The sequence below is a fragment of the Protopterus annectens genome, chromosome 3.part0, assembly GCF_019279795.1.
Source record: "Protopterus annectens isolate FY-2018-M chromosome 3.part0, PAN1.0, whole genome shotgun sequence".
NCBI lineage: Eukaryota > Metazoa > Chordata > Ceratodontiformes > Protopteridae > Protopterus > Protopterus annectens.
Genome location: NC_056731.1, coordinates 735,520,166 through 735,545,111, shown reverse-complemented (window position 1 = coordinate 735,545,111; position 24,946 = coordinate 735,520,166). Strand labels below are relative to the sequence as shown.

Sequence of the window (24,946 nt, the reverse complement as noted above, 5' to 3'; positions counted from 1 at the left end):
AAATTTTGGAAGAGGTAGTAGGAGAAGCCAGAAGATAGGGCCAGCATAAGAGTGGAAGTGAACAGGAGAATGAGTCCAAAAAGAAGGAGGGAGAAAGCAATTGCAGGTATAACAGCAGAAGAAGAAAAACGACAGAGGTACAGCTGAGGTGAGAGCAGTTAGGGCACAGTAAAATGCAACAGCAATGGATAGCTTACACAAGTACAAATAGCATCAATTACAGTTCAATAAATGCAGCAGCAAAGTCTAATTCAAAACATTAAACAAAAGTAAAATGTGGCAGCAGTAGAAGGGTTACTTTGATAAAAACATAGCAATAGTTACAGTTCAAATAATGCAGCAAACATAGATGAGAAACAACATCGGTAACAAGCCAAATAATGAAGCAATAGGTCCAAGTAAATGCAGTTTAGCACGGGGTCTGGGCACTGTGTCTACATATTTGGTATTTTCTGCACTCGATTACGGAGCGCAGATTAACTATTGAGAGACAGTGAGTGCGAATGTAACTAAGGCTAATAATTTCATAGTTGACGAGAAAAACCTTGTGACTCATTAGAGATAAAACTAGCATTTGAAACAACTAAGTATACAGTGTAATTACTGATGTTCGGTTTATAAGGATTGGCTTGAAGATACCTTGTCACTCTTTGAGACAAGAGATAACATTTAAATGACTAAAATGCATGGAATAATGGCGAGTGGAAATATGTGCATGCAGGTATGCCCTAGCTAAGAAGCATGCAAGTAGAATTACACAGGTACTCGCTGGCTAAGCAAGTTCACAGTGCAAGCCCAGGGGGTGCATAACATAGTTCAGCAGAAAAGCGGGTAACACAACTCTGTTTTAGCCACTCATAGCCTATTCAGGATAGCACTAGCAGATTATGAGCTAGGTGCTTACATTCACCGAGTCCAAGAGTTACATTTGAGAGGTACAAAACAGTGTGGATTATGAAGACAAGTTAAGTCTAGCAGCAGCACATTTTTAAGTTACACAAACAGAAGCAGGTTATTGAGAAGCACTTACACAGTAAGAAGCAGGCTACTGAGAAGCACTTACCGATGGGCAACGCCAGTAGCCTACGGTAGGACAGGACAAGTATGGCTTGATATCTTTAAAATAGGACGCCACAGGTAGTAGCATCCCTATAAATACTTAGGGGCGGGAAGTGGCCAGTAAAAAGGGGGAGGGATACCGAAGCTAGTTGGTGTGAGTATAGTAACGGGAAAGAGGACGGGCAGGGAATACGAGTAGGGGAAGAGAAGAAAACAGAGAAGGAACACAGACAAGAGGGAAAAAGTGGGTGACTGAGCGAGTAGAAGAGTTTACCTACTGAGAACAATCAGTGAAATTGAACTTAGGCAGTGAGCATGAAAGCAAGGTCTGGTAAGGGTGCACAGGGATGCAGCTAAGGGCTACTTCATAACTGTGAGCCAAAAATGAGAGAAATTACTAAAGTTAAATTGTGACACGGACTAGTGCTGGTGTGGGATATGGTTAGCAATGATGAGTAGGTTAACACTTCCACCTAGTGGCAAAAATACTAATTACTACAGGGATATAGCAGATACATGTAAGGGATTGTGGAGAAGATGGGGGTTAGTGGGGGAAACTAGGTCGTAGTAGGCTGCTAGCAACGCATGACGGGGCACTTCCCTAAGCTTACTTATTAAAAAAACAGAAATAGTGGCAGTGCAATAGTAGATTAATTACATACACGTTTTAGTTCTTGGAGGGCAGCAGTACATTTTCTTTTTTTTCCAATACTTGTTGAATTCCAGTTAGCTTGTTTTCAATGGTGGTAAGCCAGGGCCATACAGTGGGAAAGCTGCTTGGGTGGTGGGAGCGCAGGACTTAACAAACTGTAAGAGAGATAGGCAGATCTGATTTAGTAGCCTTACTAGTGAGAGGGGAGAAGGAAATAGAGCAGCAGAATTCAGCTAAGAAATTTTGGAAGAGGTGGTAGGAGAGGCCAGAGGATAGGACCAGCTTAAGAGTGGAAGTGAACAGGAGAATGAGTCCAAAAAGAAGGAGGGAGAAAGCAATTGCAGGTATTAACAGCAGAAAAAGAAAAACGACAGAGGTACAGCTGAGGTGAGGGCAGTTATGGCACACTAAAATGCAACCGCAATGTATAGCTTACACAAGTACAAATAGCATCAATTACAGTTCAACAATTGCAGCAGCAAAGTCTAATTCAAAACATTTATACAAAAGTAAAATGTGGCAGCAGCAGAAGGGTTACTTTGATAAAAACAGCAATAGTTGCAGTTCAAATAATGCAGCAAACATAGATGAGAAACATCGTTAACAAGCCAAATAATGAAGCAATAGGTCCATGTAAATGCAGTTTAGCAGAGAGTCTGGGCACTGTGACTACATATTGGGTATTTTCTGCACTCAGTTACGGAGCGCAGATTAATTATTGAGAGACAGTGAGTGCAAATGTAACTGAGACTAATAATTTAATAGTTGACTAGAAAAACCTTGTGACTCGTTAGAGACAAAAATAGCATTTGAAGCAACTAAGTATACAGTGTAATTACTGAGGCTAGGTTTATAATGATTGGCTTGAAGACACCTTGTCACTCTTTGAGACAAGAGATAACATTTAAATGACTAGAATGCATGGAATAATGGCGAGTGAAAATCTGTGCATCCAGGTATGCCCTAGCTAAGAAGCGTGTGAGTGGAATTACACAGGTACTCGTTGGATGTGCAAGTTCACAGTGCAAGCCCAGGGGGGGGTGCATAACATAGTTCAGCAGATAAGCGAGTAACAAGACACAGTCTGTTTTAGCTGCTCATAGCCTACTCAGGATAGCACTAGCAGATTATGAGCTAGACGCTTACATTCAACAAGTCCAAGAGTTACATTTGGGAAGTACAAAACACTGTGGATAACAGAAGACAAGTTAAGTCTAGCAGCAGCATGTTTTTAAGTTACGCAAACAGAAGCAGGTTATTGAGAAGCACTTACACAGTAAGAAGCAAGCTATTGAGAAGCACTTACCGATGAGCGACGCCAGCAGCCTACAGCAGGGCAGGACAGGTATGGCTTGAGATCTTTTAAAATATGGCACCACAGTTAGTAGCGTCCCTATAAAGACTTTTGGGGTGGGAAGTAGGCAGTAAAAAGGGAGAGGGATAGGGAAGCTAGTTGGTGTGAGTGTAGTAATGGGAAGGAGGAGGGGCAGGGAATACAAGTAGAGGGAGAGAAGGAAACAGAGAAGGGGGGAGGGAGAACACAGACAAGAGGGAAAAAGGGGGAGATAGAGCAGAGTAGAAGTGGTTGTCTACGAGAACAATCAGTGAAATTGAAGATAGGCAGTGAGCATGAAAGCAAGTTCTGGTAAGGGTGCACAGGGATACAGCTAAGGGTTAGTTCAGAACTGTGAGAAATTGCTAAAGTTAAATTGTGACATGGACTAGTGCTGGTGTGGGATATGGTTAGCAATGATTAAGTACAGGTAAGGGATTGTGGAGAAGATCGGGGGGGGGGCTAGTGGGGGAAACTAGGTCGCAGTAGGCTGCTAGCAATGCATGACGGAGCCCTTCCCTAAGCTTACTTAGTAAAAACAGAAACAGTGGTAGTGAGATAGTAGATTAATTACATACACATTTTAGTTCTTGGAGGGCAGCAGTACGTTTTCTTTTTTTTTTCCCAGTACTTGTTGAATTCCAGTTAGCTTTTTTTCGGTGGTGGTAAGCCAGGGCCATACAGTGGGAAAGTGCCGTGGGTGGTGGGAGCACAGTACTTAACAAGATGTTTTAGTTCTTGGAGGGCAGCAGTATGTTTTCTTTTTTTTCCAGTACTTGTTGAATTCCAGTTAGCTTGTTTTCAGTGGTGGTAAGTCAGGGCCATACAGTGGGAAAGCGCCTTGGGTGGTGGGAGCGCAGGACTTAACAAGCGACGGGTGACGACAGCAGCCTATGGCAAGGTAGGACAGGTATGGCTTGAGATCTTTTAAACTTAAGGTATGGCTTGAGCTATTTTAAATTTAATTAAAATAGATATTTAAGATAAGCTGGTGTAGTACAGTTACCACCACCTTCAAGATGAGTAGGTTAAGAAGTTGAATAAACAAATGGATGTTGCAGGAGGTGTAGTTTTTTTTCCTGTCTTCCTTTAGCCATCTTAGGGAAGTATTTTCCCTTGGGCTACTTTTAATATCTGAGGACTCAGTAGACATGACTATTTTCATTATATGGTGATTTTTTGTGTTAAGGACCAAATAATTGGATGCTATTCATAAATATCACATGTAGTGTAGTATGCCTTTTGTACAAAACCCCTTTGCAGTTCATAAAACTGCTTGCATAGTGTGCATGGTCTTGCTCCAATGTCTCATGCATATGTCAATCTATCTCACAGTTGTATGTGATCCATAACCAAAGAAAGCACTATTATCTTCCCTGAGTCAAGGTAATAGGGCTCAAAGTGGTGTTTCAAACAACATATATGACCAGTCTTCTTTTTCCAGCAACAGCCAAAACCATCGACCCAAGTACAACACAAGGGCGAAGGAGCCAAGAAGTAGGTAACCAAGTGGAACAAACAACTATTAAACCTACCATTCTGTTTAATAGAAAAGGTGATTTTAAAATGTATAATTTCTCTGACTATGACACTGACCCTAGGCTTTGTGAAGTTTTTAGCAGGGGTCTAACTTTTGTTCCCGATTACCACTTTAGACTTCCTGATACATTAATTGATCTAAAACTTTTCACCCGTAAACACAATTTAAACTTGATGTTTGGTGAGAACAGTTCTGTTAACAACAGCCTGAGAGTGTCCAGTACCTTCAACCCACCAATGCACCTATTGTTGGGTGTTTTTGAACATTTATGTGAGTTTGACCTTAGGCACTTGCAAAGAAACAAGAATAGTGTTGGTACACTAAACATGGATGCTGGAGAGAGGGATATCCTGAGTTCAACCAAAAGTCTTCCTATCTGTTTTTTAAAACCAGACAAGGGAGGTGGACTAGTAGTTATGAATTTAAGTGACTACAATTCAAGAATGTGTCTGGTCTTGGAAAGTGGTATTTATGCTGAATCCAGTGTCAATGAGATGAATGGGGCCTATAAAAAGGTTCATTGTTTCTTAAATGATTTATTAATCGAAGGTATGATAGACATGGGCATATTCAATTACTTGGCTACACCTAGCCCTAAAATACCAACATTATTTGGGTTGCCGAAATTGCACAAAGACCAACAAAATCCACCCATGAGGGCCTTAGTCAACTCCCGGGGGTCTATCACATACGCAAGTGCGAAGTACATTGATTCTGTCTTGAAGAAGTATGTCGAAAAAAAAGAACAAGTTTGCAGAGACTCATTGGCATTCCTAACGTCCAGTAACAACATTGAATATGATGAATCTTTAATGTTCTTAACAGTAGACGTGGTTGACTTATATTTCTCTATTCCCCATGAGGAAGGTATTGAGGGGGTAGTCGAGAGACTATTAGTGCATGGGGCCAACAGTAGAGAAATTAGGTTATTTCAAGAAATCATGGAAGTTATTCTGACTAACAACTTTGCAATGTTCGACAATACAATTTACAAACAATAAATTGGTGTGACTATGGGTTCACCATGTGGGGGGAGCTATGCTAACTTGGTGCTGGCTAGCTGGGAACATAAAAACATTTTTTCGGATAATGAGTGGTCTGACAGAATAAAGATGTACACAAGATTTTTGGATGACATTTTTATACTGTTTAAGGGTACTGTATCCGAAGCCCAGAGTTTTGTGCAACATCTTAACAGCAGCACCAGTTTTTTTCAAGTTCACCCACACATATCATGAGAATTTCATTACGTATTTAGACATTGAGTTAAAAAAGAACATAGATGAACAGCGCTATGTAGCCAGGATCTACCGTAAACCCACATATTCTAACACCATGCTTCACTACACAAGTTGCCATCCTATACATCAGGAAAGATCTGTACTTAAAGGACAGCTTGTCCGTGCAGCAAGGATGGTGACTGATGAAGTGACTTTATTTGAAGAATGTGAGACATTGGGAGGGTGGCCTAATGGTTAAGGTGTTTGCCTTACAAACGCAAAGTGCAGTGTTTGAGTCTCACAAGGGATAACTGGCTAGGCTTAAAATGGCTCGCAAGGGCAGTTAGCCTAGTACTAATCTATGAACTAAGACACTTAAAGTTATGTTTCTAAAGAGAGATTACCAAGACACATTGGTCCATGATTTAGTAAATGAAGTCTTAAACAAAAGGAGAGAAGGGTTTTATAAACCACTTCTTAGACCTACTATTAGGTCAGTCACCTCAGAAGAGGATGTGAATTTGGAAGAAACCACTAATACAAATCATGACTGTACACAAACAGTAGGTGTAGCCACTAGAAAGATTTCAAGTAGTTTTGTCACCTCATTTTGTTTGGAAGTCAAAGCAATTGAGGTTATATTTAAAAGAAACTGGAGCATCTTCATGATGGAACCAGATGTGTTGGAGAAGTTGGGTAATTCACCATCTTTTATTTACAGGAAGAACAGGAACTTGAAACAGATCTTAGAAATGGAACCTCAGACCTGTAGTAAGTCTGGTGGTACATTTAAATGTGAAAACTGTAACTATTGCAGATATATAGCAACAGGGACAGAATTCACAGCAGGTTCCTTTAAGGTAAAAACTAAGGGTAGATTTAACTGTAACTCTAAATCCATTGTCTACCTAGTTGTGTAGCCTGTCCAGCATATTGTGTTGGTAAGACGGACAGAAAACTAAGAGAGGATTTATGAGCACACATACCATATTAGAAAAAATCACCTTATAACGCATTGGCAAGGCATTGTGCTGAACACCCAACACACCACTTTCACTTTAGAGTGATTTGTCAGGTTACTGTTAATCTAAAAGGGGGTCCTTATCTAATTTTGGAAAGACAGGAGTTGATTTGGCAACTGCGTCTCAACTCTAACTAAATATACCAACTCTGAGATCATACTACAATGGGGAAAAGGGCAAATCCACGACGATGGCCAAGCGATTTTTTTTCCCCTTAGGAAAAAATTGCTGTAATGGCCATTCGCGGAAATGACACTTTGCTGTTTGTCAGTGAATAGGCATTCGCTGACCTGTGCTTTCGATGTGCTAATATAGACCCCCCCCTAGTCCATGGTCATGCCTAATAACTGTAATTTTTTTATGGATCACAGGTTAGATGGTAGACCACAATGCAGCAATGTAAGACAGTTTAAGGTACAGTGTGCCTTACCAAGTCATTATGTACCTGCACAGTCTTATCTTACATCATTTTGTTGTGTAACATCGTAATACTACACAGAGCTACCATCTTCCCAAGCATAGGAGCATCTAGTACACATTGGTGTACTATGTGCTCCTGTCTGCCATTCATAAAACAGGAATGGAAATGTACACCATGTTGGGACCACCAAGATGCTACATGAATCACAGTAATCCCTGGCTGCAAGTTGTATTTGAGCTTCTGTGCGCTATATTCATGAATAGGGATTGTGTTTTGGCAGCAAAGAACTTATGGAACAGAGAAAGGACTGCCTCTTACCTGGTGCTGTAATTAGTATCTGATATTTGTGGGAACTGATCATGCTTACTAAAATATTTTTCTTGGGTACTGGTGATGAATTTGATTTAGTTTTAACAGAGAATCTATTATGTTGATGTCACACTTGTTAATGCATCAGAGCTTTTTAATCCTTTTCCATGGTTTGTATTAGAAAATTGCAGTTACAAAGCAAAATGTAATATTGTTGTTAACATTCCTGCTTCAGTTTATTTATCTTTAAATAAACTTTGTAAAATGCTAAGTGAAAGTCCATTTAATGTGTATGTTGATGAATTAAAGAATGTGATTTTTTATTTGATACACTCTGCTATTGGTGTTTTCTTAAAACTGTTATAAAGTATGTCCTTTCATTTTTCTTATAGTGGAAGCAGACTTGGAGGATTGGTCACAGTGGCGTGTTTTTTTTTCAATCACGGAGAGGTAATTCTTAGGGCAATTGAATATTAATGTGTACTAAAGTATATAAAGTGCGAGTGTGTGCGTGTGTGTGTGTGTGTGTGTATGTGTGTGTGTGTATGAATTTTCTTTAGAATTTTACTAGTTATGTAGTATGGGCTAAGAAACTATAATTACTGCATAAATCTATGACAAAAAGTATGATTTGAAAAAAATTATGAACTGTTCCTTAAAAATCATTATACATTTGGTTGCAGACTGAGTCTCTTAAATGCAGTTCACTTGCTTGATGTGCCAGGACTGCTCAAACTTCTCCTATCTTAGCATTTTTGAATAAAGATGGTCTGGCAACTGAAACTTCGACCAGTAAGAAGCACAATCAATCCATCCACCCACCCACAACTCCTTTTTCCCAATTGTTGCCCATGGGATCGGGGTGTCCCTGAGAAGCATGAATGCAGAAATAAACATTTGCATGGTTTCATATGCACTCCTGTTCATATGGACATAGTGTATTTCTGCTTGTAACTTTTAATCTTTTAATCTTCTTGATGGAGACCCACTCATTGTTTTCACATATGTACTTAAGTCCATTTCTTGTATAACCACATGTTTTGCTTCTATAACTAATTCTCAGTATAAATTTAACATCTTTTCTTCAGATGTGTGGGTTTGCTTCAGAAATGTGATCTGCAGTGAGCAGTGGGATGCACAACTAAAACTGCAGTGCAAATGTTCTTATGACTGAAAACCAACAGGGCTACAATTTGTGGTCTGCAAATGTGTTTTTCTTGTTTACATTTTGTATACATGTGAGTGTGATAGGATCCTTGTGTGTGTCTCTAAATTGCTAGATGTGATTTAGAGATGCCATAGTTCACACACCAATGTTTTAACTGCATCACTCATCAGACCAATGATTGAGTACAATGCCCCATTCGGAATGTATCTGACCCGACACTTGCAGCAGCTGGAGTTCCTCACCAAAAGGATAAAGGGTCTCAAACATCTGTCCTATGCTGCCCGACTGAAAGAACTCCAGCTCTATTCCTCAGAGGTGACCTTTGCCTAACATACAAGGCCATGTCAAACCCAGATTTGATGAATATGCAGACTTAAACGCTGGAGGGATAGATTCATCACCCAAAGACTCCCTATGCTGTGGAATAAATGGCCTTGTTCAAGAGAAATCTTGACCAATGGATGGGAGATCGCAGATATACCCCAGGGATTACCTCAGTGTCACTGCTCAACAGAGGCACAGCAAAATAGGTATAGTTCCCCATACTAAAGGGGTGGGCAGTGGCCCCAAAAACTATGGGCTAGGCTTGTAAATGCCCTCGGGCAGATAGCCTAGTATGAACCTATGAACCTATGTTACTTAGGTAGCATAGCATAGCAACACAGAAACAAAGGGTTACTGACATAAATCATTGTTAAATAAAATATTCATCATTGTGGGTATGATTGCAGCAGCCATATAACTTATACTTCTGGCTCTGAGACACAAATGGCAGACAGACATTGCTAGTACAGTATACAGTACTGTCACTACCCATGTGTAGTTTTGATATTGTATGTATGTGGTAACTGTGGGTCATCAATGTGATGTGTTGAGATGTAGATGTGCATACTGCTTGTAGAAGCGCATTACAGCTCAAAAGCAGCATAACATCTGTAAATTTTCTACCTGCCAGCACATTTTTAGAGGCCCATTGGACAACACCACATGTATAGTGCAAGTGTCTCAAAAAGAAAACTCTGAATCACTTCTTTCAGTCATTTGTGACATAGTCAAGTGGTTATATCGACATAATCAGGTAAAAACACATTGTGATGTCGGGATTCGACTGCAGGACAATCATTTGTAGCATCACCAGTACTGAAGTTTGCATCCATTTTGCAACATGGATGCCCAGAACAAGTGATAATGCCTCCTATTACAACAGGCTTGGATTCCATTAATTCTTAGTAGAGGTGGTATAAGATCATCAAGGCCACATTTTGAATGTTTATGCCCAGTATTTTTGCAGACATGTGACTTGTACATCTGGTTGTTTGTTGCCTTAAAACAGCCTTTCCAGAATGTGAGCATCCTACATATCATCTTGTTGGGAGATGCAGCTTATCCACTGCAACTGTAGTGGAACAATTAGATACATAATACAAAGCAACAACAGATGTAAAATATTGCAGTACTTTGTTCATCTGAAGATGCTTTTCTGCTACATAGATGCCTGCGGTGTTGAAATTTAATATGCAGCAGCTGAAGTGTACCCATATTTGTTTGCAGCATGCTGCCTGTTTCTGCACCAAAACCAGGGATGGATCCTGCTGATCTAAACATAGAGTGGAACATTATACACAGACCAAGCACCATCCAGATTACATTAACCAGGAAAATCACAGCAGGATGTTGCATATTAAATCAGGCCCACATTAGGGCAATGGAAAGCATACCATTTTTTCTCATGTTTTGCTTTTGAGTGTGGTACTGTCACACCACAAACATCAAAATGCAGTAATAGCTGGTGTCACTATATTGTATGTGATTTGTGGTGCCAGTTGTGTGATGTTGATTTTAGGGACTGAATGTATGGCACCATAAATATATACAAGATTGTTATTTTATGAACTCCAAATGCAGTCTGATTGGTTTGCCTTCAGCAGTGGAATGCTGCAGATAGTAAGTGGGAACAGTTTTTCAGTCCTGTGGTATTTTCCATCGCTCCGTGGTTCTGTGACCATTGAGTTAGTTTGTTAAAGTATGAAGAATGCAGGGGCTTATCCTCTGCAAAGCAATATAGTTTGATTTCTGTAACTCTGTGTGTGCAATGCATCATTATTAGTTCCTCAGTGTTAGTAAACATGGTGCTTGTGTCCTCAGGGTCTTGTCATAGACTCAATGTAAGGATCATAGCTCAGTTATGTTATGTATTAAGCTTATCTGTCTGTGTGTTTCTGTTGTCCATATTGTGATATGCCAGTTGACATTGTACACAGAAGTTTGTATTGCCTGCATAAAAAGAATCATTCACAGGTGTTGTAATGTTAAGCCTTCATAAAGGTCTTTCATGACTCTTGCAGGTATCCATCCCAGAATAAATAGCATAGCACATCAGCATGTGTAGGCAGTCTCCTTATTACTGTCAGCCAAAAGACGTGGTTGCCATGCCCTCCATGTGTACAAGATCGAATAGTAATGCTGTGTCTCTGCCCAGCATACCTGACTGTGGCATTCTGTCCGGAAGGCTGAGTGGAGTTTGTACCACTGGCACCTCTACCCGTAGCTTCTAGATTTGGACTTGGCAAATGATCTGCCATATTGTCTGGGAGAGCTTCAATTCAGTGGTGCTAAATTTGTCTCTATTGTCACCTGAGTTGAGATCATGCCAGTCGCTTCCTTACCACATTCTAAAGGACTTTACAGTTATGAGTGATAGTCTGCTATTTTCTCTGTGTGACCTCTCTGTCACTATTGTATCTTGCATCCATGTGTTTGTGTTTGCCTAGCATCAGTAGGTGACAACCACTGTCTAGTAGCTTTATACTGTAGCTACAAACCAGTCATGCATGCAACATCATTACCAACAAAACAGTAAAATGGTGCACAAAAATGGCAGGAGATGTGTTTATAGTGAGTAGGAAGTGTTTGCATGTGCTTTACAGTTTGCCACTTCCATAACTGCATTTTTCTGCCCAGGGCATGTTTTCTCATGCTGTTGAGCATACAGTAAATATGCTGGGCATACACAATATCCTGTACTAAGGTCTATGTTGTGTGAGCTCATTATCAATAGCAGCAGGGACTGCAGCATCACTAGTCATGGCAGGAGACTGTTGTCATGAACACTCACTGACCTAAGGAGAGCTCACTGCAGCTCATCCATGTTGCTTTGTACGATATACTAGTAGCTGCCTGACAGAGACCTACATTATTTGTGTCTTTGGTGCTTTACTAACCGTTGCATTTGTGCTATCCAGCAGTTGTGGTTTTTCCATTCAATTTTCACTGCAGTCTGCATTATTTTTCTCAAGTTGGCTTATACTGTCTGAGATATCATTAGCATCACGTGCTGGTGTTCTGTTTTCGTCATTAACTACAGCATGTATGCCTCTCTTACCTGCAATTGACTGCAAACACAGATTGTAGTGCGACATTATTGGCCATGCAGTCTACAGAAGTGTTAGAGTGGCATGATTTTGACCTCTCAGCATCTTCATGTGCACATGTTGGGATGTGTCATGTATGTTAACAAGTAATGTAGACTGCTGTAATGAGACAGCCACAGGTCTTTACATGTATGATGTTGACAGTAGGGATAAAGCAGCTGTTGGACAACATCGGATCAGGTAATATCTATTTCTGTTTGACTCAATATGTGTTATCAGATCTGATTGGATCCAATCTTGGCTTTTTATACCAGAGTGTTGGATACAAGAGCTCTGACCCTCCCCCACCTACAATTCCATCTTCCTGTGTATTACAGTGTGCTCATATAATGCATACCTTTCCCAAATGTCCTACTTCCCTGCACACTCCTGGTGGGTACCTGCTGGAGTAATAATATCAGACACATGCATTACTGGCTAAACTTGTATCAGATTTGGAGTCTGAATTATAACTTTTACACATCTGGACAGGGTGGTTCTTCTGGATCAAGGCCACCCTAAGTCCCATGAATGGCCTCTTTGTTTAACAGGGGGACTAGAATTACCTCATTCCTTGTAAAGTATGAATGATGAGCTTCCATCTTGGTTATTCTGCTTCTGCTGTTATATTTCTCAGGCTTTCTTTCTGGCATCATCATTGATGTTCCTGCTGGTCTCGTATTGGACAATGTGGACAGGAATTCACGGAATCTTTGTGCAGCTTTACTTTCTGTTGCATCCAGCTATTATAGATCTCTATCCAGGGTATCTGCTAAGAGCTGACTATAGCAAGTGTGCTGAATTCATCAATATTTGAATTAATGCTACTTCTCAGGAAGCAGCTTGGGATTACTGTTTGCATCTAGTGAGAGAAGGAGCAAAGCATCACCGATTCCTAGCTGTGTGAGACCAGTGCTGTCTCCTCTACTGGACAGATATCACACCAGTATTTAACTGCAGACTTCATAGGCACTACTCTCCCTTTCGCTTACATTACTAAGCACCTGGAACCATGAATACGCACTTTCCAACTGCCTCCATAGCCAGCTTGGTTGAAGTGGGTATCTCGAGACAATATAATAGTTGCTTCATGTTTACCAACAACCACCTACTACTTGAACTGACACTGTGTGTGAGAGATTTAGTTATGCAATGTTATTGGAGGCAAAGCTCTCACATAATGCCACTACAGAGAGCAAGCAGGTTGTCATTAACACACAGTACCAAATTATATCTGTCAGACACATTATAGACCCACATGTGGTCTACCTAAAGGTTCTTAGGTTGTTACGTAGGGAGAGGTCATGGTTAGTTGCCTGTCAGGTGCCAGAATTTGCCTCAGCATGCATGCACTCAAATCCTTACACCACAAGTGCATGTGACAGTCATAGTGCATGTGGGAGTAAAGTACTTGAGACATATCTCCACGGACTATATGAAGAGAAAAATAATGAAGGCCTTGGAATATGTGACTGAGGCAGATATGAACCTAGCCTAGCATTTTACCATCAGCAGAAATTATGCTTCAGTATGAACAAAAGATTATTGACTTCAACAATTAGCTTAACTTCTTGTATCATTCTAGGGGAGTCCTGTATATATTAGCCTTGGAGATGATGGTAGACAGTCCTAACTGCTTTGCCAGGGGTGGCCTGCATCTTATTTCCCCAAAGCTTTCTTGTATTGGATAAAACCCATGTCGACACATATAGTGTCCTTTTTAAGCAATATCAGTCTTCAAAAGCTTCCAACTCAACAAAACAGAATCCAGATAACATAAAGGTATTGCTGCTTAATGCTAGGAGCCTCAACAAAAAAAACTCCACTCCCTACAGGAACTGCTTACCCTGGAATGCATTGATGTATGCACTGTCACAGATATGTGATTCAGGACTCTTGAGGGCACCCCATCAGTGCAGGGCTTCGTCACATACCATGCATTCAGACCCACCACACTAGACAAAGGCACTAAAGGTGGCAGTTTCTCTATATTTGTAAAACAAAATCTAACCTCAAGGCTCATAAGATGTATGGAGTCCCTATGCATTAAGCCAAACACCATTCTCCTAGGGGATTTCAACTACCTCTCCATCAGTTGGGAGATGTATATATACCCCTTAGCATGTATGCCCACTGATTTTTGTACTTCATAAAAAAGAAACTCTCTGGATCAGTTAGTCTGCATCCCAACAAGGAGAGACAAATCCTGAACTTGGTCCTCACCATTGTGGGACAGTTCTGTTCTCTACCAGTTGTAACTTCCTCCCTAGTCAAATTGGACCACAAATTAGTCAAATTTACCATAAGACCAAAAACAAGGCCAATTCAAGACTGGTCAAACAATATGACACACTTGAGCTTCTCCATGTCCAAATTACCATTGGAAAAGTCCCATACCATATCCTTGTAAATTATATGTCCCTGCTGTATCACCCAGGAAACACAGGGCTCTTACTGGGAATCGTACATAATCTCAGAGATTCCTGGACTTTGTAAAAGCAAATACCCTGGACTAGATAGTCCGTACATCCAATAAGATACTAACATCCTTGACCTGGTCCTCACAAACATGGAACAATGTTGCACCCCTGTAATGTAATGTCCTCACTGGTCAGGTTAGACCATAAAGCTGTCTCCTTTGAAATAAAAATAAAATCTGGGACCCAGCTAACCATGTTACAGATAGGGGATATTCTAAGGTAAACTTCATAATATTAAGTGACACCCTGGCAAAATTCCTATTCCTCTTCAAACTCTCTGAAAACTGCTACCTACATGGCATGGAAACCCTGTACATTCATGTTGATAGCTGTATAGTGACAGCTGTACCTCTCCAGAAAAAGAACATTACAAACTCAAAAAAACAAGCCACCCTGTTAGAATCCCAGCATTAGCAGGCTGTATAATAAATGGAAGAAAATCACGGCAGAAATTGGAAAGTGCAATGCCAAGTGGAGTAAAACTCCCTCATCAGACCAAACAAGCAACTCCAGGAGCTAATTAAGTCTATCAAAGTCAAGTTTGAGGTAAAAATAGACTCTCAGGCCAGGGACAATCAGAAGGTATTCTTTGGCTATGGCTGCAACCTCAAAGGCAATATACCAAAGTGGTGAACTAATTGTAAATGGAGTCACCTATACTGAATTAGAAAATATAGCAAATCTACTGACCAACAAATTTCACTTCAGTTTTAAACCCCCTAGACACTTCTCAGGAAGTGCCTTCAACGATAACTCTCCTAATTATCACTACGGAGCACATCCTTAGTGCACTGTCCAAGGCCAAGAACACTGCATCATTGGGCCCTGATAATATCCCAGGATGATGCTGCAATGATGACCTGTCAAGGCCACCAGAATCATTATTTACCTGTAGCCTCCAGACATGCCAGATGACTGGAGAATTGCAACTGTCATCCTTCTGCACAAGGACAGCCCATCTTCAAACCTTGGTAACTGTAGACCCATAAGCATGACTAGTTTCATATGTAAAGCCATGGAAAGAATTATTATGGAAATAATAAACAATGGCATAGGAAACCTAAAGACATAAGAAACCTACAGATACAGGATCCAAACCATTTTGGTTTCTAAAAGGGCAGGTCCTACAAAACCTGTTGGACTTCAAGAAGGTCACTAAAGCAACGGACAAGGGGAAAATGTCGCATACTACCTGCCTTGACCTGGCTGAAGCATTCAACACATTACCTCACTTTGGCATTGTTGACAAACTCACAAAATTAGGAATAAACCCCTATGTCACCGACTGGATAGCCATCTGACTCACAGAGAGGACTTAAGAAGTTAGGATAAGGAAGTCTACCTCCACAAAGAGGCCAGTCACTAGTTTAGTCCCTCAAGGCTTGGTGCTGGGGTCACTTCTTTTTTGGCATCTGTTGCTCTGAAGTCAAGGCCAAAAGGGACCTTTGGTTGACCAAGTGAGCAGACATTTACAAACTGGACGCAGCCGTAGAATACCCCAAAGATACAAATACTCTCCAAGAAGGCCTGACACAGACAATTAACTGGTACCAGAGCCACAGTCTAAACCTCATTACCAAAAAATTCATAATCAACAAACTACTTTGTAAACGTAAAAAGTACCCAATTGAACTTCTTCACAACAACAAAGCACCCAGTATGAAAAAATAATCAACTTTTTATTTAGTGCTTTCATCCTATAAAGTAATTAAAAAAAGTTTATTGTAGTTTAATGTAATACTGTTTTACAACAGGTGATTTTTTATGAATTTAGTGTTAAACAATGCTTTATTTAATTAATTGTTTTTAAATTGGTGAGTGGCTAATTTGATTCAGGTGGTATTCTTGATTAATTACTTGTAACATTATTTATAAAAGTTTCTTTGGGGAGTTTTTAAGTCATTCTGAAGACATCCGTTTATAAAGAATAAAAACACTTATTAAAAAGTTTATTGCTTTTTTCATTCCATGTCCTTTGTAGTTGTGAAGAAATGCATAATGATATCCTTTGAGAAGATGGCTACCCCTGGAAATTACCACATTGATAACACATCCCTAAGAGTAGACTCAGTGGTCAGGGATTTGGTAACACGTGTAGACAGTAACTTAGCCTTTGACCATCCTGTGTCTAATGGTGGTAAGGAAATCATTTTATGTTATAAAAATTATAAGCAAGTGTATGGCATCTTCATCCAGGATGTCATTGTTCTACCATACTCAGCCCTCATCAAACCAGTCATTCAGTACAATTCCCTCTTCGTTGTTTACTCGACAAGGCATATGCAACAGCTAGAGCCTCCACAGAGGTTCCTCACAAAAAGAATTTAGGATGTAAACAACACGTCTCACACAGACCACCTAAAATCCTTATCCTTACACTCTGTATCCTGCAGGCTGCTGAGAGGTGATTTATGCCCAACCTAAAAACCATTGTCTTATCCCACTCTGATGGACTTGTTGCACATCCACCAAACAAATAGCATCAGAATTACCTGATCTAAGGACCTAAACATCACCTGCAACGCAGCTAGGACATGCTGGGAGGACAGGTATGTGTCCCAGAGATTACCTCCTCTCTGGAAAAGGCTTCCCATCCATGTCAAGCAGAGTTCTTCCCTAACCCAATTCAAGTGTCACTTGAACCATTGGATGGGGAATCAGAAATTTACCCCTGGTCTGATACCTATGTCTCTAGTAGACAGAGGCAGCCTGTAAATGCTTGATCACCCATGCCAAAGCATAAATATACCCCATAAAACAATCCTAGGGTTTCAAAACCTGACAGCTACATTTGGAAACCATGGCTGGACTTGAAATGGATACCATAGGTTCATAGGTGTTTACTAGGCTAACGACCACAAGTGCCTTCTTAAGCCTAGCCATGCATCCTAAATCTCTGACAAGTTCGGATACCCTTGATAAATGTAAGCATAGGCCTGGGAGATGAACCATTTACAGATTACCTGTTTGCATCAGAGACATAGGTGCCAAACCAGGGATGAATTTCCAGTTTCCTATCCAATTGTCCAAGTTGCACTTGAATTGCATTAGGGAGGAACTCTGCTTCACATGGATGGGGTCATTGACATTGTAATCATTTATGAACCCATAATCGATGTCGCATGAGAGGTTCATTTGCATCTGTAACCTTTATTGAAGGCACATTAGAAGAAGATACTTGGAAAACTGATGCCTTTTCTTAAAATATGCCATGAATTGAATTGTAGGTCACTTTTTTCAAAACTGGATGAGTCTTAACTGAGGCCACCATCCAGATGTTGGCAGAGATCTGCACCTAGCTTTTGAATCATAGCCTGATGTTCTATTCATACACAAGTCACTGTGGGACCATAAAAATATTTTCATTCCAGGTACTTTGTTGCTGTGAAGAAATGCATAATGGTATTCTTTGGGAAGATTGCTACCCCTGGAAACTACCACATCGATATAGAATATATTATAGAGGATTATGACTTGGTTTCCGTTCATAACCAGGTTGTTAAGGATATGAGAGACAGATGCCAAGAAATTCTCTTTGAGGACAAAGCTTGAGAGTTGAATCTTGGCACTCATGTTAAGAACACACAACCTCATAGGTGTATTAGGCTAATGAACTCTGGGACCTTTTTAACCATGCACCCCAAACCTCTGACAAGTTTTAGTACTCTTGGTAAAAGCAAGCAGAGGCCTGTTAGATGAACCACTTAAAAGCTGCCTTTGTCCATTAGAGGTAGTAGGTGCCACACCAGAGATGACTTTTCTGTTTCTCATTCAGTTTTCCAAGTTGCAGTTGAATTGAGTTAGGGAGAAACTCTGCTTCACATGAATGGGGAGCCTGTTCCAGAGATTACTTAATCGCTGGGATACATACCTGTCTCTCCATCAGGTCCTGTTTATATCACAGTGTTAGAATGGGTAATTCTGGTTCTGTTGTGTTTTGCAGATATGCAGGAGGTCCATCAGAGTGTGGTCTGATGATGCCTTGTATGACAGGCATAGGTCTTCCCTCAGCAGCCTTTAGGAAACAGAATGCAAGGATAGGGCTTTGAGGTGGTCCGCATAGGATGTATTATTTACCCACTGTATTCTTTTAGCAGAGAACCTCTGTAGATGTTTCAGTTGTTGGATGTGCCTGGTAGGGTACATGCCAAAGAGGACACTGTACTCAGTGATAGGTATAATGAATGCCAAATACAGTGGAACAATGGCTTCCTTGGACCTAGATGCCCTACCTTTCTTTATAAGTTGCACAACATAGAACCATTTCCTCACTACCTTAGACACATGATGGACAAAGGCTAGATTACTGTCTACATGTGTCCCTGAGTCCCTGACTACTGGATCTATTCTTATGGGTTAGTTGTCAAAATTATAGTTACCAAGTTGGCTGACTTCACAAAGGATACTATTGTGCATTTCTTGGCATTTAGTTTTAGTCAGTAGGTCTGCCACCAGTTATTTTTCTGTGGCATCCCTTTTTGGAGAATATTTGTGTCTGCAGAAATTCTATACCTGCTCCTAATTTGGTCAGACTGAGGCCCTTAATGTTGGCCTTGACTTCCAAGAAGTCGATGCAAAAAGGAGCATTCCCAGGACCAATCCCTGAAGGACACCACTGTTGACTATCCTCTTTGTAGAGGTAGACTTCCCAATTCTAAATTCTTGGAGGCAGGGTGGCAGTATGTCAACAGTGCCCAAGTAGAGTATTGTGTCAAAAGTTTTGGCCAGGTCAAGGTAGGTAGTGTGAAGAGTTTTGTCCTTGTCTATTGCTATAGTGACCTTCAGAAAGAAGTCCACCAAGTTGAATAGGCATGGCATGCCCTTGACAAAACCAGACTGGGTTGGGTCCAGTGTCTGGAGGTTTGCTTTGTCATTATTGATAATTTTCATGATAATTCTTTCCATGGCTTTGCCTATGAGAATAGTGAGACTTGCATGTCTGTAGTTTCCAGGGTGTGTAGATAGCCAGCCTTTGTGCAGAGGGATGATGGTTGCTGTTCTCCATTCTTGAGGCCTGTTTGAAAGCAACGGTTAGTGATTCCAAAGGGCCTGATAGGTCATATTTCATGCTATTTAGAAGGCAGATTGGGATATTGTTGAGGCCCATCATTGCAGTGTTCTTGGCCTTAGACAGAGCATTGAGGACCTTTTCCCTAGTGATAGTAAGGAAGTTATATTTGATGTTATTTCCTGAAGGGAGCTTGGTGGTGAGAGAGAGGTAAAGTTAGAGATGAAATTGTTGGCCATTTGATTTGCTATATATTCTGGCTCAGTATAGATAGATCCTTTAGCAATGAGCTTTGCACACAATTGTGTATTGCCTTTGAGGTTGCAGACATAGCAAAAGAATGCCTTGTAGTTTTTCTTGGACTAGGAGGCTAAATTTATCTGAAATTTGGCTTTGGAAGACTTTATTTGTCCTGTGAGTTTTATGTTTAGTTTGGTGAGAGTGCTATAATCCTGCCAGGTGCTATACCTTCTAATTTTTGCCATGATGTTCTTCCTGCTGTTATACAGCATATTGATATTGGGATTCCACCAGGTTGGCTTGCTCTTTGAGTTAGCTCTATACTTATTCCTAGTGGGTAGAGCTGCCTCTATGCAGCTATTAACATGCTTGTATAGGGTTTCTTTGAACAGTTCCCTTTAGGCAGCAGTGTTATCTGGGTTTATGGAACTTGCAATTTTGCCAGGTTATCACTTAACAGTAGAAAGTTAGCCTTTGAGTAGTTCCTGAACTCTCCAGGGTTAGCTAGGATTTTGGGTTTTATTTTTATTTCAAAGGGGACCATTTTGTAATCTGACCTTACCAGAGAGGATATTACACTAGGGGTGTACAGCACTTTCCCATATTAATGAGGACGAGATCTAGTATGTTTCTCCCCTGGTCAGCATATTGAGTCTGGTCCAGGGAGTTTGTGTTTACAAACTCCAGGAATCTCTGTGCCTGCATGTTTGGTGTCTTATATGATTCCCAGTTAATTGTGGGATAATTAAAGTCGACCATGAATATAGATGGTGAGTGTTTCCAGTAAGCTAAAGTATATTTCATGGGTTTCCTGGGTCATAGAGGAGGACTTAGCTTGCAAGGAAGTGGTATGGCATTTTACCTATTGTGATTTGAATGTGGAGATACTCAAGTGCACTGTCCTGTTTGTCCAGCCTTGAGGTAAAATTTATTTCTTTTTTCTTTTTTGGGGGTGTATTTATTTTTGATGCAAGTCGAGACACCTCCACCTTTATTCCCTGTCTGTATAGTAGCGGTTCTAAATGTGTGGAAAGCATTATAGCCTTGTACTGCCAGGATGCTTTCCACAGCTTTAAACCATATCTCAGTGACTGCACAGACGTCAGCATTCTCCAGGATGAAGGGAGCTTGTAGGGAGTGGAGTTTCTTGTTTAGACTCCTAGCACTGAGCAGTTGGGCGTTTACATTTTCTTGATTTTGACTTGCTATGTGTGAAGTATTTTCAGCTTGACTTGCCTAAATAAGATACTAAGGGAAGAACAGTGTTTTAGATAATATTTGAAAGCCTAGAAAGGAGGGGTTCAGATCTTTCTCAATAAAGCATTGTGGTCTGTTTACTATCTCCTTCCAAGCTGACAAATATTGCACTGTTAGTGTAATACCAGAAACTAAGCCAGTTATTAAAGTCTGTCATCTTGTGTTCCTATTGTGGCATTAGCCTTGGAGAAGGTAGAATGCTGCTTAATGCTAAGCTCATACCAGCATGGAACAGACGTTCCGAGAGCTCCAAGTTGTTTCTTTTCATATAGTCTAGGGAGGTATATCTCAAGTCGTCTACATCCACATGACTGAGTTATATTGGTACTTGTAATGAACTGAGTGCATGCATAATATGGGAGATCCTGGCCTCTGATAAGCAACTGATCATGACTTTCTCTTACTCAGCATGGTGAGAGGGACATCAGTGTTTCTCACAATAGAGTCATCAGTGACCAGAATGTTTGGTTGTGTGGTGGCTTGTCCTATGGGTTTAAAAGTACAGGCTCAATGGGATGTGACTGTATAGTTGATATAGATTTTTTTTTAAAGAGTGCATTTGGGGCTGTTGAGGACATTTTTTGTGTGTGCTTTGTCTAGGAAATCTTTTGGGTTTAGGAAAGTAACATTTGAGTGCCTCAGCATATGTGAGTCTATGTGTCTGCTTCATGCTGTGTGTGATGGCTCTGGCATGTGTACTTCTGACAACCTCTTTGACATTAGGAGTGCTTTTATGGCAGAGCTTTGCCTCGAGTGACATTGTGTAAATACATCTCTCATACCTTATTAGTTTGTTTGAGTAGTAGCTGTTGGTCAGTAATCATGAGGCAATTTCTGTATTGCCTCAGGATGCCCATATCCTCCTAGCTGTAAATGGAGGTAGTGGAAAAGTTCATATCCATGGCAATAGGTCAGTTGTGATGACAATATACAGTAAAGTCAGGAGTATTTGGTTTGCAGCTCTGAGGCAGTGCTTGTCCTTGTGCAAACTAGTTACCCTGTGTGCAACTAACTTTTGGTGGAATTTCAGAAGTGCTTTTATGGGAAAAATGTCAACTCAGGGTACCTATATATATATATATATATATATATATATATATATATATATATATATATATATATATATATATATATACAGGGCATTGACAAACACTTGAGGAGAAACTGCTATAGTCGATCCTGACGATTTATGGATGAAGTATATAGGGAAATATTCTGAAGTTAGTTTAGACAGTAGTTAATCAAGGGTTTATATCACATGATCGAAAGCTGACAATATCGAAGCTCAAAACTTTAAACTGGCAACCTCGAAAACGGAAAACACTGAATGTGAAAAAAAAACACTAAACACCCAAAACAACACAAAAAATGCTCTATGCAGAGGGACAAGCCCACCTGCACCCCCCACCCCCTGCTACTTAAATATAGCACTCCGCGATCGCACTACAGTGCAGTAAAGGGAAATCTTCTCGTCCTGCACTCTATGGCAATCTCCACTTTACACTTCGATGTTTTCTGTTTTCGACGTTGCAAGTTCAAAGTTTTGAGCTTCGAACGTGTCAGCTTTCGATTTTGTGATATAGACCCGTTAATCAAGCTGTACTTACTGAAAAGAAAGGATTAGTTTTGTCAAGAATGATGAATAGTGAGGATTTACCTACTTGGCTACTACCTGGCTACTCCTAGTGCTGGTCTTATCACAGCTTTGTGCCCCTTTGCATCTTCTCTCACCAGAAGCAATACAGTAGTACTAACCCCATGATGAGAAATGGGCCACAGGCTCTTTGGTGATCAAAAGTCTTGTCCCAGATGATGCAAAGGCTTGTAGGCTTGTTGTAGCCTTTTCCTGATACATGCCTTGAATACCAAGCAGATCATTCAGGAAGGTTCCACACAGGTGCTCACTTCCCAATCAGAGATGATAAAGAATCAGTGCCCTCTGCAGAAAATGATAATGTTGTGCTTTACTGACAATAGCCAGTGAAAGAGGAGAGGAAAGGACGGGCAGCTACAGAGACAGTGAGTTTAAAAACACAACAGCTCTAGGGTGAGAGAGTGGGGAAAATTTTATTTATTTGTGGTTCACAAGAGAGACAGCTCTGGTTTCTTTTCTAGTTTAAATATGCAGTAGAAAACAGAATGCAACTAAAACACAGTGTAATGAAAACGTGCCACAATGTACAAAATTAAAGAAAGCAATAAAGTAATACAAATTGCAAGAAAGCAATATAAAGTAAAACAAACTAACTTTTTCCTCAGAGCAGCCTGTGGCAGAGTCTGAGTAAGCTTTTCCAGTAAAGCTTCTGTTATGGTCAGGTGAGATCATAATAATTTGTATTGCATTGTGCTTTACTCGCTGCCATGTACTTACAAGTGTTGGACAAAAATATAGTAGTGAAGTGTGTTCAAACTTTGAAAGCTGTAAGATGCCACTGCCACACAGAGAACAGCCACGGAATGAAGCTGTTAAATGTTTCATTTGGACCTTTTCAAAAAACAGAATGAAGCATTTAACTTCTCATATATTTCCTAAGGTGGCTGTTTTTCAATGTTTATGGTCTGATGCGAGACTAGAGCTTAACAACAGTGAGGGAGGGGTGCTTAAAAAGTGTCTTAAGCACCTTTTAACATCAGAAAGTTTTTTAACAAGCTTCTCTTTTCCCTGTTTTCAGAGCATAATCATAGTTCTCCATGCAGTACAGTGTACTTGTACAAAATGCCTGCTGCAGTAGTAGGTGATTGAATCCTTTTCATATCCTGACTGCATTGCTACCTCTCTTCTTCCCAAGTACTGCTGTAACCTTCTGTATGCTCTTTCTTTTTTAGTTTTTGTGCAGTGTTTTGGTGGGATGTGTGATGATGGACAATCTGATGTTGTCCAGTTCATTATCATCACAAATTGGTCTTTAGTTCCTTCTTCGGATCCAACTCGGCCATTTCTTCCAGACATATGATCTGAGCCTCATGATGTCTCACTCCTCTTCAAACCCTCAGATCTCATTTACTGCCATTACGGAAAGACACATTTGCGAGCCTCTCCCAGTTAAGTGCTACATTTTTTCACTCATCTCTTCCTCTTAGAATTCTTCTCCTTTTCACTAAGTAGTTTAATTTTAAATATAACTTCTTCTCCTGTTAGGTTTCTGTAGTTTTTAGCTGGAATCAGGTCTCTTTCCACTCTTCTGTTTTTTTTCTGTTTTCTCCTTCTCTTTCTCCTTCTCTGAATAAAGCTTTCCTGCTATTTTTTAGTTGTAGTTTTAGTGTGTGGTTGGTGATGTCTGAGTGTGCAAGCTAGTGTGACTGCTTTATCCAGCACGACAGACAAGCCAGAGAAGCCCTCTGGTTTTAAGAGGTGTGCATCTTGTGGGTATAAGATTCCCCAATCAGATGCCCACAAGAGGTGCATTTATTGTTTGGGTCCAGGGTACTTGGAGATGCCATGCGACATTTTCTTGGCCTTCAGTCCTCGGGCTCTCGCTGATAGGAGGAGTAAGCTTATCTTAAGAGGGCTTCTTCCCTCCTGTGGAGCCCAGACTCCTCCTCAAATAAAACAGGCCCCGTTTACTTCCCCAATTTGGCTTCTACATCTGAAAAGTGCATGAAGCTTTTGGAACCTTCCCCATTGGATCCATCCTGTCCTCACTTCTCTCTGGATGCAAAGGGACCCTCAGATCTGGGAGAGTTAGCACCGGCCAAACCTCCCACCCTGCCGGATCCCTTGATCTCGGGTGCAAGCAGCCATTCAGAGCCATCGGAGGTTATAAGGATCCACAGCTCCTTATTTCCAGAGCAGACCCCAAGTCACATCTGCCCGGATTGCAGAACTT

At 40.6% G+C, this 24,946-nt stretch overlaps 1 protein-coding gene across 1 annotated transcript in view; it reads left to right on the top strand.

The window, feature by feature from the left end:
* DPY19L1 (dpy-19 like C-mannosyltransferase 1) overlaps positions 1 to 24,946 on the top strand; it is a 2,139,210-nt gene that overhangs the window by 803,495 nt on the left and 1,310,769 nt on the right. Inside the window, exon 7 of the mRNA XM_044065091.1 lies at positions 7,949 to 8,006. Coding sequence (XP_043921026.1) covers positions 7,949 to 8,006 — 58 coding nt within the window. The remainder of the gene's footprint in view (positions 1 to 7,948; positions 8,007 to 24,946) is intronic.